Source organism: Echinops telfairi, unplaced genomic scaffold (genome assembly GCF_000313985.2).
Source record: "Echinops telfairi isolate 266 unplaced genomic scaffold, ASM31398v2 ScPeMD7_7424;HRSCAF=8462, whole genome shotgun sequence".
Classification (NCBI taxonomy): Eukaryota; Metazoa; Chordata; class Mammalia; order Afrosoricida; family Tenrecidae; genus Echinops; species Echinops telfairi.
In genome coordinates, this window is record NW_022111324.1 from 1,917,263 (window position 1) to 1,938,512 (window position 21,250).

Below are 21,250 nucleotides of genomic sequence, written 5' to 3' on the forward strand. Positions count from 1 at the left end.
TGCTACCTTAATACTAAACCTATAAATGTAGGCTCATAGATCTATTTCCCCATCCTCATATAATATATTTGCATATGTACATGCCTTTATCTAGAGCTCTGTAAATGCAACTCTTAATGACCTCATGTGACAGAGAAGAACTGTCCCACAGTGTTGTCCAGGCTATAACATTTACAGGACCCTACTGCCAGGTCTTTCTCCCATGGAGTAACTAGGTGGGTTTGAACCGTCAACCTTTCGACAAGCAGCTGAGCATTTAACTGTTTCACCACTTGGGCTCTTTAAGTGGTAAAAGGAGGTATGATGACTCCTACTTCTCAATTAGAGAGGGGGTGAACTCACAGTTACTCTGCAGGAGCTTGTCCAGGGAGTCACGCCACTGCAGGGCCTCATCCAGCGAGGGTCTGTAGTAAGAGAATGATGAGAGAAGGGTGAAAGGGGTAAGTAGGAAGCTCGGCACATTTAAGAACAATGACCCTACCCTGTTTTTCTTAGCTAGAAATGATACCAATGCTGAATCCTCCGCAGACTCTGAGGTTGTTCTTGGACTGTGTTCTTTCTAACAATCGGGTTTCATGGACTCGAGTGGGATGGCTGGGTTTGCTGTAAATAGATTTTGATAGGCTCACTTGGAGTCAGGGTCAACTCAATGGCAGGGAGAGCTGTAGTGTATATCTCATTATTTTTTGAATAATTTGCCTTCAGTCTGTCCCTCTTTGAACGGTGGCCTAGTGGTTATGAGTTAGGTTGGTAACCTCAAGGTCAGCAGTCTGAAACCACCAGCCAGGTCCATGGGAGAGAGCAGAGGCTTGCTACTCCCATAAAGCATTAGAGTGACAGTCTCAAAAGCACCCAGGGACAGGACTACCCTGCCCCATAGGGTCTCTGTGAGCCAAAATTGACTTGATGGCAATGAGTCGTACCCAGCGACTGAACTTTTGTCCTCTACCTCACCGACTCTCAACCCTGGATTTAATCAACGAGAGAAGGATGTCGGATGCCTCGTCCACCCCTCCAGGCAATTGCATTAAGCCTACTGGAAGATGGTTTGTGTAACACCGCTGCCACACACTGTGAATGAATGTGCTCATAACAAACTTACATTAAAGAACAAAAACTGAATTTGTATCTAATTGATTAGGACAGGAAACTGTGTTTATAAAGATTTAGTCTTTCTGAGAAGAAAGATGGGTAATCTATTGCAAATACAAACGTCGTACACAAATGTTTTAGATGCTGACTCAAAAGGAGAAGGAAATAGCGAGCTTATAATTTCCCCTTAGGCTGTCTTTATTTAAACATTTATACACGCAGAAACCCTGCAGCTACTTTGCTGTAAGTGCCAATTTTTCTCTCACAGCAGGGCTATGTCAAGTGGCGCTGGGCTTGTCTGGGGGAGGGGGGGCGGCGGGGAATAGCTGATTGTGCTCGGTTGGGCTCACCCTGTTTAAATTCTTCTATTAGGAGATGAATTTCTCACTAGCTATTGAAAACAGACTAACACAGCCTTAATATATTAAGGGCTAAGGAGGTGTTTTTTCTACTTGGAAATTTCCTTACGTCTTGTTCATGTAACTTCCCAGCAGCCCCAGGAGCAGTGCTGTTGCTGGTTGGTAAAAATTACTCTGGAGATTTTAATTATGCAGATTAGCAACTGAGGCTGATAAGACACATTGTTAATTCTACATTTTGTGGGCCCAGGCTCAGGTTCAGCCTCATCTTTAGTAAAATAAGTAGTTTAAGAGCAAACCAAAAATCCAACCTCACTGCCATTAAGCAATGCCGACTCATAGCGACCCTTGTAGGGCAGGGCAGGACTGACCCTGTGAATTTCTGAGCCTGTCACTTCTCTGGCTGCCGATTTCCAACGGCTGCCCACCAAATCACCACTATGCCGCCAGCAGGATTTTAGACTAAAGTATTGTGAATAATTCCTTCTTCAGCACCTTCGTTGGGCTGCAGTTACATCACCAGACCTTCCTCCCAAGGGAACTGTGAGAGGTGTGGAAATGCCACGCTTTTGCTCAGTGGCCAAGTGCATTAACCCTTTGCACCACTCACGATTTCTTATTTAAAAACGAATGGGCAACTTTCTCTCTCGTTCGTATAAACTCACTGCCATTGAGTTGAGGCCAGTTCACGGGAACCCTATAGAACAGGCCCAGCTGCCCGTGCGTTTGTGAGACTGCAACCCTTCATGGGAGTAGAAAACTCAGTCTTTCTCCCGCAAGGTTGCTGGTGGTTTTGAACTACCCACCTTGAGAATTGCAACCCAATGAGTAACCACTATGCCACCAGGCTTGTCTGTTTGCATAAAGGAATACTGAAAGGAGAAATGCCCTGTGTTCGGGTTCATTTTATTCCTAACCAGAAAAGGCTTGGTGTTTTAGATGTCAGTAGCCTCCCTTGGCTCTTTCATGAGGTCTCGTACTGAGATCTCTTCTTGTGTCCATATTACTGTGTATCTACATTTTGAGCAGTAGGCTTTACACATCTGAACTTCTTCACAACGTTATGTTAAATATTTTCCATGAAGGAAGCACCCACCAAGTCCCTAGTCGACATGGACAGAAGTGGCAGGACATTAAATTATTGCATAACGAGAAAAATAAAGTGGTTCTGAGCAAGGGGAGAGTCTGGTTTGGCTCACTCTTTCAGATTTTATAAATGTTCTCATGAAATGAGGCACCTTCCTGCTCGCCCACCTCTTCTGCCTGATTGACATGAAGGGATACAGGAAGAGGAAATGACACAAGCAGGCAAGGCAGGCTTAACTGCGTTACCACATCCAGTCTGTCCCAAATGGTCTCATTAGAACCAGACTAATGGTCAACCTCAACAGCACATCACAGCTGAGATTACATTCCTGCAAAGGACATGTGCAGAGCCCGCTCGGGGGTGAAATTAACCCCGACGGATTCAAGGACACTGTCAAGCCGGACACTCTCTCCCCAGCATGAGGCCCAGTGTGCTGATTACCAGTTGAGGAGCGAACACAGGTTCATGCTGTCCTGGTTCTCAGAATTTGCCAGCCTGCATTAAGCCTGAATTCTTTGGAAATAGGTAAATCTAAATGACCCCTACACATCCTGGCTTGCAAGGTCATCACCGGCCCCAGCGTGTGGCCATGGCATCTGTGTGCAGGTGTGGTGGGGGAGCGAAAGGCCAGGATGAAAGGCAACATGAACGCTGAACAGAGATGATTAATTCCAAGTCGTACGGAGGCCCGTGGAAACGCCACCTGGTCCAGGAAGTGGCCTGCACAGCTGGAAGCACCCTTTCCCTTTGCAACTCGGGAGTCATTCTATTCCCTGAATCTCAAGAGGTGCTGATCCAAACCTTGGCCGCGGTTCCAGTGTGTCCTTCATACAGAGCGCTTGCCAATCGATTTCTGAAGCATGCTCCATGCACTAATCAACCCTGCAGTCCAGTCAAGTAGAGGCAAGTCAACCTAGAGGCAGCTCACCAATGGCTCCACTCACCTAGAGCAGTGTTTCCGCCAAGGAGCCACACCACTCCCTGGGGGGTGCTGGAACAGGCCACTGGAGCTTTGAAAGCAGATTCCTATACAGGATCCTGGATTATGTGCCAGACCACAAAAGTGTTAAATTCCCAGGGGGTTGCAGAGCAATGTTTTTCCCCCCCGTAAAGGGGACAGAAGGTCAAATAAGTTTGGGAACCTATGACCTAGAGTTTGCCTGGTTGGTGAAAGCCAATATAACCCCAGACTGAGACTTCAGTGGCCATTCCCATGAACCATTCCCATAGCTGTTGGCAACTGTGTCGTTTATCATTTGTTACCATGGTAATTTTTTTTTTAACTTCTCTAAGTACCAAGTGTTTGTTTTGTTTTGTTGCTGTTGGTTTGCTCTTGTTTTATCTTCTTATTGTTATTGGTTTGTTTTCCTTTAATCTATAGACAAATGTTGCCTCTCATTTATTGTGGGACATGTATGTATCGATTTTGATAAAGACACACAGAACCTAGAATGCAAGTCCTCCCATGCCTTCCCTGTTTACAAGAAAGTAAAAATTCAAGGTAAGTATTGGCATTTATAAAAAGCCCCTGGAGGTGCAATGGGTAAGCACTAGGCTGCTAGGGGGAAACTGTCCATTTGAGCCCCTCCGGGAAGCCCACGGGAGAGAGACCTGATGACCTGCTGCCTTAAAAGTGACCCCTCAGGTTGTGACATCCTGCGGAAGTCTCACTGGAGCAGCTTTGTTCTGCCCCATGGGTCCCTATGACCCACATGGAGTCATACCAGCCCCTAATAACAGCTCCACTCACACTGGCAAGTACCAGGAAGAGTCTAAACGGTGCAAATGGTTAGGCGAGGCTGCTAGCCACGAGTCTGGAGGATTGAGTTCCCCCAGAGGTGCCCCTGAAAAAAGCCACGGGAATCTCCTTCTGAAAAACTTCAGCTGTTGAAAACCCGATGGGCCGCAGCTCCCCTCGGACAGACAGGACATCACCATGCAATGGAATGGTCTCAGTAGCAACTAGTATCAGTGCCTGAGCTGGCCTCCCTTCCACTCATTGATGTCCATTTGTGGGTCAAAACGTGCATAGACATCTTGTATTCCTCCAGAGAAGTTTTCATTGTAAATATATAGAACACAACAGGTGGCAATCTGATCATTTTTAGTGTACAATTTAATAATATGCATTGCATTAATCATGTTTTATAACTGCCACTGATACCCATGACCAAATTTGCTATCATCAAATATAGTAACTTAATGCTTCCTAAATAATGTCTTCCCCTTCTATCCTCCCCCCTGCCCCTGACAACCAGCATCTACAATTTTCTTTCTCACCCTTATGCATGCATGACTTTCACCTGTGATACACGCCTGGCACGGATGCACTGATTTTTCACATGACTCGCATATATCCCGCAGGAATACAAAGCAACAATGTAATGTGTAGTCACCATATGCATTAGTGATAACTCAGTATCAGCTGGGTCGAGTGGTGCTCAACACAAGTCAGATTTACCAACGAGTGCTGCTGAATGTGTCCATGCATCCCAAGTCTCTCCCCGATCTTCACGGTACACATAACCCAGCAAGAAACGCGTACATGAAAACATGTTTCGTCACTGTTCCCCACTTTGCACAGGCTTTGAGCTAGCACGACAACAGTGCAAGGCCACAATGAGATGGAAGTAAAAATCAGCTACTGGAGCAGGAAGAAAGGAATACCTGGTAAACAGAAAACTATAAAGATATCATTATAATCTGGGATAACAGCCTTCACAGATTAGAAATGCATGGCTTCACAATCCATCTAGTTTTCCTCTTGAAAACGTACAGCAGACCCTTCTGAGATGTGGTCATAGAGAGGGGAAGCAAAGCAAAAGTAGGAGCGGGTAGAGAAAAGAGAAGGGGCGGGGGTAGCGTGGGAAAGGGCTCTTGAGCCCAGAGTCAGAGAGCACCGACAGGTCTGACAATGGGGACACTGCCGTGGGTGGTGGTGGTAGTTGCCCTGGAGTGGATTCCAACTCACAGTGATCCAAGGGGTTGTTATTTTTGAAACCGTTTTACTGATATATACTTTATATACCATACAATTCAATTGTTTAAATACATTAAAAAGTTGTGCAGCCATCACCCCAATTTCAGAACATTTTATTCATTTGTGTACCTATTATTATTCGCTCTCCATTACTCGCCAACCTCCCTGCCAGAACCCTAAGAAAGTATTCATCTAATTCCTGTCACTATAGATTTACGCATCCTGGATTTCATATAAAAAAAACAATACAAAAAAAATTCCAACAACAACAAAAATGAAACACAGAGCAACGTCAACTCAAGAGGAAGAAAAACAATAGAAATTAGAACAAATTTAAAATGAGTCATAGGGGAAAACAAATAATAGTATGTCAAATTTTAACTTAAATGTATCTGTAGTAATCCATTTTCCAATGCACTTTGTCTGAGGGCAAAACTATTCACCTCCCTGGTCAGTGGTCTGAGAGTATTTAATGAGGCCTTAATCTCTGTGGGCACTCTGCAAACAGATTTTGGCCTCTCACTGTTATCCACAGCCCTCTGCAAACCAGTGCTCAGAATGTGAGCACTACTACAATTTCCTCCTCTAATCTTGGATTTTATTATTTACAATCCTTGGATCACACAGGCTAGTGTACTCCTTCCATATGAACATAGCTTATACCTCACTTAGATGGCTGCTAGCTTTAAGACCGGGGTGGGGAATCTTTTTTTTTTGTGTGTGTGTGTGGGGGGCACCAAGGGCCAATTGGATATTTATCACATCATTCACAGGTCATACACAATTATCAACTTAAAAATTAGCCTGCTATATTTGGGCAAACTTCGTTAACTCACTCTGAATGTGATGGCTGGAACTGCTTCTCTTTGCTGAGGCATGTGATTTTAGACAGTACTGATGATGATTTTGTGGGTCTTATATGACCAATGGGTCCAGACATTCCTTACCCCTGTTCTAGAAATGCATTGAAGACCTCAGAAGCTCTTCTTTCTGATAGCCAGACACCATTTGACTTCTTTACCACCCTTTCCTATTGAACCCCTATGTTCACTCATCACTTCACATGGGCAAGTATTGAGCATACCCTATCATAAGAACTAATTGTTCTTGGATTAGTGTTCATGATTAAATGCAAGCTCAAAATCTGTGCCTATATCTAACATTTATGCATACATCCCTGATCCACTTTCGAGGCAACGTGATCAGCTTGGTGAAAACTAATTTGAGTCACCTCTATGAAACATTTGGGAATTCTAACATACAGGCTAGTTAGTGGCTATTTAGGGGGGTGGGGAGGGATGCATTGCCAAGCCTTTCTTTCAAAGCTCCTCGGGGTGAATTCAAACTTCTAGCTTTTCAGTCAGTGATAAATCAATTTAACCATTTGTACCACTCCCCCCACTCCCACCCATGCCCCCCAAAGCATTGCAAAATGAACCCCTGTCCATGACACCATTCAGACTCACAGTGACCCGACAGGGTGGAGTGGAACTGCTTCCTAGGGTTTCCAAAGCAGTAAAGATTTGTGGGAGCACACAGCCACCCACAGACTCCGGAACCTGAGAGGAAGGAGTTACACAACACACTGGAAGCAATGGTTGGGCCTCTATTTCCAGAGTTTCCATAGAAAGCAAGCAAAGGGGACAGGCACAGGAGGGTTAAAAGAAATTAGTAAAACCATGTTTTGAAAATGATGATGGCAACAAATGTATGGATTGTGATAAGAGCTATATGAGCCCACAATAACAAGGTGTTTTTTTTTAAATGAGTAAAACCAGTTTAATGTGTTTTTCCGAGTGGCTTAAGGGCACTCGGACGACAGGAAATGCGGAAGGACAAGGGCGATGAGAGGGACTGGACTGTGAGCAATGCGGGTTGAGGGAGAAGGGCTCTTTGCCGTGGTGGCTCTTGTTAGTTCTGTTGGGTCAAGGCAGACTCCTGGCCACCGCAGGTGCACGAAGCAGAAATGCGCTCGATTGAGGGTTCGAGGCTGTAGCTCATAGAAGCCAACCCCCAGGCCTTCCTTGGATGGATTTGCTTGCAGTCTGCTGTTCAATCATTTGCACTTCCCAGAAACTGCGGGAAGGACAGGATATGGGATCCTTTTGTTCCCTCCATTTTTTCCCCACTTCTCTATTTTTCTCAGTTGCTTCTTGTTTTCCTAACGAAAAGAGTAAGTCATTTTAAAAATGGAAAATACACTTTTAAAAAGGAGTTTCAATGGGTGTCCATGACCCCGAGGAGATGAGAGGTACTAACAATAGTTTGTTTTCTTCTCTGAGGGGTACAAAAAACAAACATGGGTAAAAGACACAGAGCAGTGTTGGGGAGAGAGACGATAACTTCATCTTTCTCATTCAGGCAAAACACACACAAGTGTGCTCAGCCCCAGGACAGAGATGGGGCAGGGGGGTGTTTAGAAGTGGGTGGTAAAGATTTGCAGTCATCACTGGTAATTACACAACAGAGACATACAGACTCTCTAGGGACATGAAGGATTTTCCAAAACAATTCGAGCTCCTGGAAGAAGAAAGGAGATGGAAGGAAAGCAAAGCTACGAATTCCAAAAATGTCAGCCCCCGCTTTTCATCCCAACAGCTTCTCTCTGATTGCCTGCTCATTAGTCAGCAGGTCAAGAGTGGGTGCGGATAGTAGAAGGAGGGAATCAAAAGCTAGACCTAAGGCCTATGCTTTTTTTTTTTAAGTCAATTCCAACAGATCAATCATGACCACATTGTTTCCTGCAAAACAGACTTTTGATCTGTGGCTTCTTTAAAATGTGCCTCTTCTTCTCTACCAGTGCCTGGTGCCTGCCACTCCACAGTGAATTAACTTCCCCTCTTTTTAAGTGCAGAAAACTCAATTATGCCTCACTTCCGGTTAGAATCACTTTGAAGTACTAAAAAGAGATTAGAAATATCTACTTAGGTTGATGGAAGAAGATTGAAAAATAATAATGTATCTCTCTCCCCACCAATCTTGTCAATTACAAGTTGAAGGTCATTTGGGCAAAGGAAGGGCTGGCCATGGTAGACAAATAGCAAATTGAAAGGACAGGGGAAATGCCCATTAAAAGGAACCCCTGTCCTTTGGTCAGCCTCTGCCATCTCCTCAAAGCTTTTAGGTAGGAAAGGAGTAAGGACTGCTTTGGACTTTGCTTCTTTTCACTCACTTTTCTTGGCTTTTGTCTTGTTTTAAGGAGATGATGGGTGGACCTTTTGGGGCAGTGACAAGCTACAATAGAGGTAGTGGAACCACAGGAACCACGGGAACACTGAGAGCCGTGTGATTAAATTTAAAGTGCTAGTGCAAACTGGGAATGCTGGATTAACGGTGATGCCATCTTGGTTCTTTAGCCTTCTGGCTTCCCACTACACCCAATTGAAAGGAGATGTGTCGATAGCTATATAGGGGAAAATTTGAGGGGAGTTAGAAGGGAATATTGTAGAAATCCAATCACCCAGGAATATTAAATTAACTAAGGGTAGCAAGGACAGAGCTTGATGTTCTTCAAAAAGAAATAGGTATTCAAGGATTCATTTCCACATCAAATGGCAGTTTTCCTGTCATCTGTTGAACTTTGCAGGGTCAATGTCTTGGAGAAGAAGCTATTCGTCTTAAAGTACTTGTGGTGCCCTCACCAGCTTCCCAAGGAACATGTCCCCACTGCTGCTCCCTGCTGAGCAAATGGCTTTGCATAGCTCCCGAGTTAGTTAGTTTATGGTGCCAACCTGGCCAATAAACACATGTGGGGTTAATTGAAGGGTGGAGGGATAAATGGCTCCGTGAGCCTCGCCTTTTGAGTTCTTGGGTTTCTTGCTTTGTGATGGTCGCACCAGGGTGCAGCTGCCTTAGCAGTTCCCTGCTTCAGCTTGCAAGGCTGACTTCCTACAAGACATCCCCAAGGAGAAGCCACATGGGCCTACCTCGATGCAGCCCTGGGTGCTGGAGCAGCCGTGTGGAGACCCCTGCCAGTGCTGAGATGTTTACACGTTCACTGACTCGGCTTTCCTCCTGCAGTCGGCATCATTGCGTCTGCTTTGTGAGATGGAGGAGGACTTTGTGGATTGGTGTTGGATATATGGGTTAATGTTGGACTTGTGGGTTTGGGCAGCACTGGGTTGGGGTGTTTTCTTGAGTTTTATCCTTTATATAAAACTCTCTCTTATACATGAGTTTCTGTGGATTTGTTTCTCAAAAGTACCCAGACTAATACAGCTCCTTAGCAGGTGACCATCCAATGATCATAGTCAATGATCATAGTTAGGATTGGCTACCTAACCCAAGTTAGGCAATAGCTGACAAGGAACTGGTACTGTCTCTCCAACTAAGTTCCAAGGTAGGGCCTTACCTTTTATTGTTTACATATCCTGCCGGTCAGGGTTTTGCTCCAGATATATGGTACTTAAAAAAAAAAAAGGCTATTTACAAACTCCCTCACTGAGGGTCCTTGTGATCCCCATTGAGTAGCTGAAGAAGAGTGGTCTAGGGAGGAGGGAGCACTGGACACTGGAAACCCAGCCACCCTTTGCAGGGACACGAGAATCCATATTCACCACGCACTTCTGGGTCTTGGCTGGCTTCTCCGGCTTCTCATTGTATGGAATGACGAGGTCCCCAGCGGAGTCTGGCTTCTGCAGGAGGATTCCCAACTTGATCTTAATCTCCTTGGCCCTGGAAGAAGAGAATGCCCCATGAGTGTCCAGATCTAAACGATGTCTGCATGAGGAATGCAAAAATGAACACAAGCCCATGTCCCAGGCTGGGTTGTGACAAAAAGAACATTAATTCAGGGATTGGGACGCATGAGGTCGAATGACTAGCATTTACCAAGTCTGTGAAGCCCAGGTCTAGATGCATGCTCTGATTTTATAACTTAATGATAGCCTTAATGATATGCATCCCCTCTCACTTGAAATGTGGGAGCTATTTCTGTGAGAGATATTCTGTGGGAGAAACGTAAGAGAATTCCCATTTTACAGATGAGAAAAACAGAAAACAGTTCAGATATCCCACCTCAGATAACTCTGTATGTAGCAGCGAGGATTTGAACCACGTGGTCTGACTATGGAGTTCAAAGGCAGAGCCCCTCACTGCTTCCCCTACTCATCTTTGGAGAGGCCTGATCTGATCCCAGATCTGCCATTAAACAGATGTGTGACATTTAGGGGAGGACATTATCATTCACAGCCAAGTCTGTTTCCTCATCTATAAAATGAGAGAGTTGATGTCGATCCATTCTTCAGCCATTTCCAGCAAGACAATTAAATTATTCTAGTTGGTAAGGTATTTCTCTACAAATTATTCTGTATTTGTGTCATGGGTGGATCTGAATTTCTATTCCAATCCCTTTCCTATTGTTCCCAAATGGATGATGCAGCATTTTTCATGCAGTACATGAGTGTTGGGGTCAATGCTGGCTCAGGGAGAGAATGCTCACCTTCCACACCTGAGGCCTGGGTTTGACCCTCCTGGCGCCTGCACCTCACGCTCAACCATAAAGTATCTGTCCCTGGAAGTTTGTATGCGGTTATGATGCTCAATGGTCTTCAGGGAAGCTTCCAGATTAAGACAGACTAGGAAGAAAGGTCTGGTGATCTACTTGTGGAAAATCAGTCTATGAAAACCCTATGGATTACAAGGATCCAGTCCCATGATCAATCACAGAGGTAGTGAAGGACAGGGCAGCGTTTTGTTCTGTTGTGCCTGGTGGGCACCATGCCTCAAGGCTATCTTGGCAGCAGCCATCAACCACCGTATCAAGCATAGGTTAGTTGTTGAAGGGCTGACGGGCAGCAGCAGCATTGCACCATTGCTGTCTACCACCAGCATGCTAGTGTGCAGATACGGTCCCAATATTGTGTCCTTCCATATTATATGACGTCCTCCATCATTACATGCATACACTGCTTCAGGCCGGCTTCCAAACTAACCTTCTGAGCCATACTTCATCTCATCCTGAGGCTGAACTCTAAAAAGACAGCGTCTAAAATATTAACCCACAGGACAACCCACTGTCTATGGGGAGAATGAGACATCGATCCTTTGACAGTCACCCTGGCACATTACACACACTTTTATGATAGGGTTTATCATAGTACCTTATGACCATTGATTTATGCATCTAGTCTCCAAGTTAGGGAGGAACACCCTTTGAGGGCAGGGACCGAGTCTTAAATACCATTGAACTCCTGGGCCTAGCACAACGCTTGGCAACATTGTAAACATTCAAAACTGTTTGTTGAAATGAACTAAAAATATCTTGATTTTGTTCTGCACAATTCTACTCAGATTTAGCTTCCAGTCACTGCTGATCATAACCAAAGTCTCAGAGAGCTGTGGGAGAGTTCACTTGTGCCTGAAGAGGATTTTGCTGCTATAAACACACTTTCTCCCTGCATTGACATGGAGACCATGCTAACGAAATGTCAGCAAGGTAAAGGGCAGCACAAGCAAGTCTGGTAAGTTATGTAGGGAGACAAGGCCAATGAAATCTACTGTACACACTCGCAAATACCCATCAGTATTTAATCATTGTGTTTTCCTTTCATGTAGTGAATGTGATTTCAAAGCTAGGATTTTGAAATAGTGGCTTCTAGACTGTCTTTCCTGGTCTCTCTCTCCCCCCTGTTCTTTCCCAAGGACCCACTATCTGAAGCCAGCTTGGGCTCCGCAGCACAAGAGACTGCGCTTAACTCATCACCGCCTATGGATGACACGCCTCACAAACGTGGCAGTTGACGTCTGGGAGTGTTCTATGCAGGAGCTTATATAACTTAATAAGCAAACCGTATGCTTTGTTCTCAGGCTTTACAATGACTTCAATTATCTAAAATTTGCATGTGTGTTGTTTTGTTTGTGAACATAGAAACTAGGACTTTAAAAATAACACACCTGCATCGATGTTTTTTGTGTTTGTAATGATTAGATCTGCTAAGGCACGTGAGTCCCTGCGCACAGCATTTTGTATGTCACACTGCTTCTCAACGGTAAGTTTTACTTCAGTTACGGTTCCAACCAAATGCAGCTGATGTTCGTTAACTTAGAGCATCAAATTAAAACCTTCAAACATGTTCCCACGGGAAACTGGAGAATTACACCCACCGCCTTCCTTATTCTACCACTAAAAACAAAATTCCCAATTTTCTGTTTATGTGAACTATGAGGACAACATTCCTCTGGGGAGAAACGCAGGCAAAGTTGTGCCTGCCCTCTGCTGGCGAATGTCTAGCACTGCAGCCTACACTTCCTAGCTCTGTGTGCCACTTATGACCCATATTCAAAAGGAATCCACGCAGTGTGCCTTTCTTTCAAATTTAAACTTGAGCCAATACCCAGCAATGTTCACCTACAAGATGAGCCAGCAAATGCATCTCATATATTCGTTCTCCTTTTGCTTGTTTGGTTTGGCTTACGTTTATAATTTTTAGATCTGGGTTTTGATCTTTTCCTCTCTCAATTTCTCTTTCTCTCTTATTCGAACCACTGGTTTTTCTAAAAGGAAGAGAGAGACTTTGTATGACTGTCTGCTGGGTTGGGCATGGAAGGGGAAGTAAAATGCAAGCTCTAGGTGTTTTTACAAGCTCTCCATTGAATAACGTCTTTACTGATTTGAGTTCACTATTGCTTCACTTACATGCCCGTCAGGATATTTCGGGCATTTCCATCACCTCATGTGCGAGGGAATGATGGACAAGGGAGTAGGAAGGCTGCAGACGATTGCTCATAAACGGTGGTGCTCGTGAACATTAGAGAAAGCGCTGTGGACTGGTAGCGAAACACCGCTGCCGACGTGGGGAAACCGAGGCCGAATTCACAGAAGAGGTGATATTTGGACAAGGAAAGGCGACAAGGAAGGGGTGAGATTTCCGGGCACAGGGGGATATGTACCTGCTCTCTTCAAGGACACAAACTTCGTCTACGTCCTTGGTCTAAACTGGAATTAGCGAGGGCTAAGTGCAGTGGCCGGTGAATGAGGAAGACCGGAGGAGAATGGAGGCATGTGGCTTCAATTGCTGAAGAATATTGATGAGGTCAGGACTTCCGGCAGGACAGATGGAGCTGTCGTGCAATAAGCACCATTAGGATGCTCCTTAATCATGAGGATGGAACTGGACACATCTGGCCTAGTGTCCCTCTAGCTCCTGGTGACCTGGGCAGTGTGCCACAGACAACAGGGACATTAGACTCTTTCCTTTGGAGGTGCACAACACCCTTCATTGAGGACATCAAAATGATCTGAATTGGAAATCCTACTATATAAACTGAACTTTACCTTACACTCATTTGTAGCATCTTTAAGGGACTAAAATAATCTCTTGAACTTAAAGCTGAAATGCTCTAGTGAGAGAAGACGCAGGTAGTCTCTATCCCAAGGTTAGGGAATTGGTGTTTAGGGGACTTGGATTTGGTTTGGATCTGTTGCTTTATGCCCAGTGAATGGCAATCTGGAACCAAAACATATTTTCTGTTTTCTTGTTCCACCTGCTTTTGTGACATGTACAAATCTATCAGGCGTGGTGCCCCACTGTAAGATAAAAGCGAGTCTGGAGCCATGAAGGCTAGTCTTAAAACAAGCAGTCATCTAAATGAGCTGTCAGCTAAGTCTACAAAAAAAAAAAAAAAAAATGCATGCTAGCCTAGGCGATCCAAGGATTGCAAATAATAAAATCCATACCTGGTATAGGGAATGGTTCCAGAGCCTAACAAATAAGCACCCAGTCTGAAGAACACTATGGATGAGAGTGGAAGTCCAAAATCCATTTGCAAGTTGCCTCCATGTATTGAGTCTCTGGTGAATCCCCACTGACCATAGTCTCTGAATGTGAATATCCTTAATATCAGACCAAGAGCACTGTAAAGTGGATTTAAGCAGCTGTAGGTAGTCTGGAATGTCACACCTTGTCATTTGATCGCCCTTTTGACCCATTTTGAATTTATTTTAATTTTTTAAAACTATTTTCGGCTTCCTTTTCTATTGGTTTTTTGTTGTTGTCATTTTGTTTGGTCATTGTTGCTAGCTCCTTTTTGTGTGTGTGTGCCTTTGTTCTGTATAGGGAAGTATGGATGGGTACATCCATGAAGCCAGTAACTGGATTAATAATAATTACCTGGGGGTACTGAAAGGGAGGTCAAGGGAAATGGGAAGTTAATATAAATAAGTACAAGAAGGAGAGAAATGTTGCAAAATGGATTGCAGTGATGATTATAACCCCCTCTTAATATGATTGAACTATTGAATTGTACGGCACAGTAACTATATTCTGGATTATCAGAAGACACCAGTCTCGGGAAGAGGCGCTCATGCTCGATAAAGCCGAGTCCTTGCAACAATGAGGGAGCCCGTCTGCAAGAAGGGCCGACGTGATGGCTGCAACCAAGGGCTCAAGCCGAGCAGCTGTTCTGAGGACGGGCGAGGCCAGCCGGTGTGCCAGCTGCTGTCCACAGTTGCTGTGAGTCAGAACGGACCGAGAGCCCCTAAGAACAACGCGGGCAAGGCTAGGCGAAGCCAGCCTGTTCTGCCATATCTTTCTGTTGGACAGATGTCTGGTGGAGGGACGCGGAGATCGTACCCAGGCAACCGCAAACTTGGCTCGAATATAAGAGCGAAAGCGAAATCTATATTAAAGGATGCTTCCAACGACTGTCTCCTTGTAAAGAGGAAGTATCCTAGTCTAGGAACAGTGTCTTCCCACATTTTGGGTTTTGTCTTTTCGGGGGTGTGTGTGGGGAGGGGGGGGGAGGGGGTCACAATTTTTCCAGGATATATTTTTCCATAAATCGAGTGCCTATAAATAGTAATGGAACTTCAAACCGGCCTACAAAAGTCTTTTTTTCAAGTACAGAATGAATCAGAACCCTAGAACTATGCTATCTTTTTTTTTTCTTTTTTAACATTTTATTAGGGGCTCATACAACTGTTATCCCAATCCATACACACATCAATTGTGTAAAGCGCATTTGTACATCATTTCTCAAAACATTTTCTCTCCATTTAAACCCCCAACATTAGGTCCTCATTTTTCCCCTCCCTCCCCACTCCCCCCTCCCGCATGAGCCCTTGATAGTTTATAAATGGGTATTTTGTCATATCTTGCCCTGTCCGACGTCTCCCTTCATCCACTTTTTGGTTGTCTGTCCCCCAGGGAGGAGGTCACACACCCTTCCATGTAATCGGTTCCCTCTTTCCTACCCATTCTCCCTTTACCCTCCCTGTTTTGCCACTCACACCACTGGTCCTATAGGGTTCATCCGTCCTGGATTCCCTGTATTTTCAGTTCCTATCTGTACCAGTGTACCTCCTCTGGTCTAGCCAGTCTTGCAAGATCGAATTCGAGTCATGGTAGTGGGAGCGGGGAGGAAACCTTTAGGAACTAGAGGAAGGTTGTATTTCTCATCATTGTTACATCGCACCCTGACTGGCTCATCTCCTCCCCGAGACCCCTCTGCAAGGGTATCTCCGAACTATGCTATCTTTATCACTTTGATTTTTTGTATGTAGATGAACTAGACATCAGCTGCTAATTATAACACTGCCTGTAGAAAAATCAGATTCCATTTCCTCTGAGCAGACAAAGACAGACAGCAGACCGGATTACCCTTTTTTGACCCCAGCAATGTAGGGAAGAAAGGAAAAGCTAAGCTTTGGAAAAGTCTTCATTCTATTATGACAACTCTTGGTTTTGGATAGGCTATGATATAGAACATTAAAAAATTGGAGTATATAAATTAGGGAATCTGCTTGCCTTCATTGAGAATTTGATACAATTCAAAGAATGACCACTATGATTGCACCTCTTCTTAGGGAGCTCTGGTGGCCTACTGGTCAAGCAGTGAGCTGTTGGTGGGTTGGTGGTTCAAACCCACTAGCGACGCTGCAAGAGAAAGTTGAGGTGCTAGTCTGCTGCTTCCTGAAAGTTTGACAAGCCTGGAGACCCTGCGGGCGGTTCTGTTCTGTCCTCTGAGGTCACTGAGCTGGCATTGACTCAATTGCAATGGAATGTTCTGATAACACAGTAAATATTAAAGGCTGAAGACATGCCAGCTGTTGAAGCTGAAAACCCTTTAAACCTTTGACTCATTTTATAGGAATAAAGTGTGACTGCATTTGTCTTTCTCTTCACAGCATCCCTTTCCCCACCAAGAGCCTCATGCAGATAAATATGGGGATAAAACAAACCAAATGGAAAGTCAAACAAAGCAAAAGCTCAAACCTCACATAATATTTTACCTTTAACACATAAACTTGAATGTAGGTGAAATTAAGTTAATGTCAAAAACAACCCTGTCCAGAGAAGAAAACATTCTACTTTGCTTATGAGATGGAAGCTCTGGCAGTATTTGACAGCACAAGAGTCATTTTTGTGGGCTACATTGCATTGGTGCTTGTTAATAAGAAATTATTTTTTTCTCCTCTCATGTTACCCCCACTTTGTTATCCTTTTGTTTGATAAAGAAAAACTTGTTTCGAAATGAAATCTGTCGGAAATGCCTGGGTGAGGACTGTAATTAAAGACTCAGGGGATGACAATTCTTTCTCTAGATGACTCACACTGGCAATTTCAGATGGAAAAGACTTTGAATGGTTCTAGGGTTATTGGACATTAAGTCTTCTTCCTGTGTGGGTATGTTTGACAGGAAATCAAATTCCATAAAACTGCAAGCCAGCAGTGTCCTTCCTGCTGATCACATTGAATTATTGCCCCAAGTAAGTGTGTCAAACTAGTAAAGCAATCACTAAAAAGAGAGCAGATTCATGAATGGACAGGTAAGCTGAACAGGTGTGGGAGGGAGGACAGGGGTACACTCACAGATATATATATATATATATATACAAATAACTATCCTCTATCAAGAATGTATATATCAAGAATATAGATATTCTTGATAGAGGATAGTTATTTGTACAGGATCTTTACCTTTGCTGCAACTATGTCCATGAATGTGAAGGAGCATACGGGTGGGGTGGGGAGGTGGAGCAGAGTCATGAAAACTGATTTGATAGGACTGAACAGCCAGTGGGGATGAATCCCCAGCCCTGTGGACCCAAGACCCTAGTCAAGGGGACATCTAACATAGTAGCCCGATTTACCTCTGTGCCCTATTTTCATGAACAGCGCCCCAGACTTGAAAAGCTCAGGAATGACCATAGAAGGGGCAGCTATTAGTCCCTTCGTGTCTGGAGGGAAGAATGATAAAAACTGAAGACACAAGAAAACGATCAGTGTGATCTACTGACGGGGACGGTTTAAACAGCAAGTCTCCAGGCCCATGAGACCAGAAAAACTAGATGATGCCCAGCTGCCACTGCAGCCTGCTCTGAAAGGGATCACATGAGAACAGCAGTTCTCAACCTGTGGGTCGTGACCCCTTTGGGGGTGGAATGACCCTTTCACAGGGGTCGCCCGATCCATAACAGTAGCAACATGACAGTGATGAAGTAACAATGAAAATAATTTTATGGTTGGGAGATCAACACAACATGAGGAACTGTATTAAAGTTCTATAAGGAACATAAAAATAAATGAGAACAGCAACATGATGGGATTTTGAAATCATAACTACATTCAAGCAGAATTTAGGAAAAAACTACACATAAAAAGCTTCCCACGGGTGATATAGATGTCCACCTCTTGGGAACACTTAGAAAAATTGAATGTAGGACAGGCGCACATAATCTATATCGTACACATATTTATAAATATTGAAAAAAGCAGGTGGGATATAATAATAAAAGAGCATAGCTCTTAATCAAGGAGCTGAAATATGCACTAATGTGATAATAAGGTAGTGTCATGGGTGATGGGAACAGGGAGACATGCTATCCTCCTGACACTGCCGCTCCGAGTTCTCAGAGCCCTCTGTATGTTGTCTTCGTAGTCTTTACAACTTGAGTTTACATCTCTATTTATTTGGGGGGAGCTCTGAGGGCCTAGTGAACTCATGGCTCAGCTCCACCAGTGGCTGGGTGGGAGCAAGATTTGGCAGTTTGCTTCAGCAAAGCTTTACAGTCTTGAAAACCTTTGGGGGCAGATTTATTCTGTAGACAGCAATGGGTTTGAGTTTTTGTTTGACTTTAAGTATTGTCTGTTTCTCTCCTTCGGTTGGCAGGGTCGACATCTGTTCTATCTGCCGTCATAGGGTCTCGCAGTTAATAGTCACCCCCAAATTTGCCTTATAAACTGATGGGAAAAATGAATGAAGAAAGTAAATCTCCAGGATGGTACAACTGTTCTCAACTACGGATCTAAATGCTCTTAGCTACGAGCCTCCAGGTTGGCAGTTTGAACCCATTCAGTGGTGCTGCTGATGAAAGGTCTAACAAGCAGCTTCTCTAAAGATTATGGCCAAGAAAACACCGTGGGTTTGTTATACTTTGCAGCACATGGGTTTTCTGTGAGTCATTCTGGCTTTTCCTGGTGGGTGGAATAGTGGGTTGTGACGTAGAATGAGTCATGGAGCACTACAAGGGACCTTCGGGTCTGCTGTGACTCACGGAGAGAGACCCTGTGTGTGCTTCCCAGAGTGGAAATGGGCCTCAAAGCGTTTTCAAACAGTTGTGGTCTTTCCGAAAGAGATTGTCTTTCTTCTCAGGGACCTCTCAGAATATCTGAGCCACCACCCTTTTGTTGTGTAGCCCAGTTATCAACCGTTTGTGGCACGCCAGGCCTCCCACTCAAGGCCAGGGACAGCTCTGGGTGGTTAACGGGGGAGGGGTCAAGTCAAGCGACTGCACACCGCCATCTAGTTGATTCTGCCTCGTAGCAACCCCCTGAGACTATGGAAACAATAAAGTAGTTGGATTCAATTCAGTCTCTCTTTTTTTTAATTATTAAATCATTTTACTGGGGACTTATACAACTCTTATCACAATCCACGCATACATCCACTGTGTCAAGCACTTTGGTACATTTGTTGCCATCATCATTCTGAAAACATTTGCTTTCTGCTTGAGCCTTTGGTGTCAGCACCTCATTTTTCCCTTCCCTTCCCGCTCCCCCCTCTCCCATGAACCCTTGATAATTTATAAATTATTGTTATTTTATCATATCTTACACCGTCTGATGTCTCCCTTCACCCACTTCTCTGCTGTCCATCCCTCAGGGAGGAGGTTAGATATAGATCCTTGTAATCGGTTCCCCCTTTCTCCCTCACCTTCCCTCCACCCTTTTGGTATCTCCACTCTCACCAGTGGTCCTGAGGGGTTAATCTGTCCTGGATTCCCTGTGTTTCCAGTTCCCATCTGTACCAGTGTACATCCTCCAGTCCAACTGGATTTGTAAGGTGGAATTGGGATCCCAATTCAATCTCTTCAACGAAGTTGAAACTAAGCAAGTGTGGTGTAAATTAAGGGTGCTCATTCAGTTCTTCACACTCTATGGCTTTGCCTAAGACATACTCTGGTTGGAAGAGGCGTGGAGGGTAATTAATTAACTAGAATCAATATTGGGACCATAATCTATAAGGACTTAAAAGAAGCAGAAGTGTGTTGTCACGATGCTGAAAAGGTTTTCAGCAGAACTTCCAGACTGAGACAGACTAGAAAGAAAGGCTGGATGAGTTACTTCCAAAAGTCAGCCAGTGAACTGTAAGGATCACAACGGTTCAAGCTGTGAATTATAATGAAACAGCACAGTACCTGGATGGATTTTGTTTCTTTGGGAATGGGGTCACGGTGAGTCAGGGGCCAATTTGAAGACAGTTAACAAGATGAGGCTGTCTGTTCTCATGAATATTCATAGTCTCAGGAACTTTATGAACCAGACCTGCTCCGGCCTGTGGGGTCACCAGGAGTTGGAGTGGACACCATAGAGGGCGGGGTTGTTTAACAATAAATTATTATACGCAGATGTGATAGCTTTGTTTTAAATGAGCTCCTGGCTAGGCTTCAGTGGTTTCATTCATATTAATAACGGACCATCATAAGTCACTTCTAACTATCAGGATGGTTGAAAGACTGAAATGAACCATGTCAAGCATATGTTCTTCCTACTATGATGCCAAAGAAAAGCCTGGAGATCTACTTTTGGGAAAATCAGCCCTGGAAAACCCTAGACAGCACGGCTGAACCCTAACATACACGATGAAGATGCAAATGAACAAGTCTGTGTGTGTGTTTGGAGGGGCCGTTCCGGAAAATTCATTGAGGAGATATGCTGGATGTTCCCAACAAGGAGAACTGAGAGGGCACGCTCTTTGCAGGTGGGAAAGGAAACAGATAGAGAGGGAGAAAGGAGAGAATCTCTGAGAGAAAGTCAGAGGTCTGTGGCCGAAGGTGCTGTGGTCTAAAGATAGTCCGATCTTCTCCCTACCGCCCTACACACACACACACACACACACACACACACACACACACACACACACACATTCTCAGGGTCCAAGGAGGTGTAGGAGCACAAGTAGCAAAGATAGGTCATTTTCCTAATGAAACTTGACAATAAATCCCACAGCACTCAGCTTCACTCAAGCTGTTATTCATACCTTGGCGAGGGCCCTCGAGTGAGTTCAAGGGACTGTGAAGCTTCAAACAAGAAAGGTATGAATAGTGATGTATTCACTTAAAAATTACTCAAAGGCAGTCACCTACACACGTGAAAACACCCCCATTTTAGTAGGGTAAAAGATCGTCCAGAAGAACTTACTGTAATTGTGATGAAACCATGGAACTAATGAGCAATAAATGTGGTGACGTTTCCGCTGCAGAACAATAGCCATCAAGGAAAGAGCAGCCGC

The 21,250-nt window shown here is 44.4% G+C and overlaps 1 protein-coding gene across 1 annotated transcript in view; it reads right to left on the minus strand.

Moving 5' to 3' along the window:
- Nucleotides 1-21,250, minus strand: part of RGS5 (regulator of G protein signaling 5) — a 63,449-nt gene that overhangs the window by 17,754 nt on the left and 24,445 nt on the right. Inside the window, exons 2-3 of the mRNA XM_013005707.2 lie at nucleotides 10,082-10,192; nucleotides 343-404 (exon numbers count right to left, since the gene is read on the minus strand). Coding sequence (XP_012861161.1) covers nucleotides 343-404; nucleotides 10,082-10,192 — 173 coding nt within the window. The remainder of the gene's footprint in view (nucleotides 1-342; nucleotides 405-10,081; nucleotides 10,193-21,250) is intronic.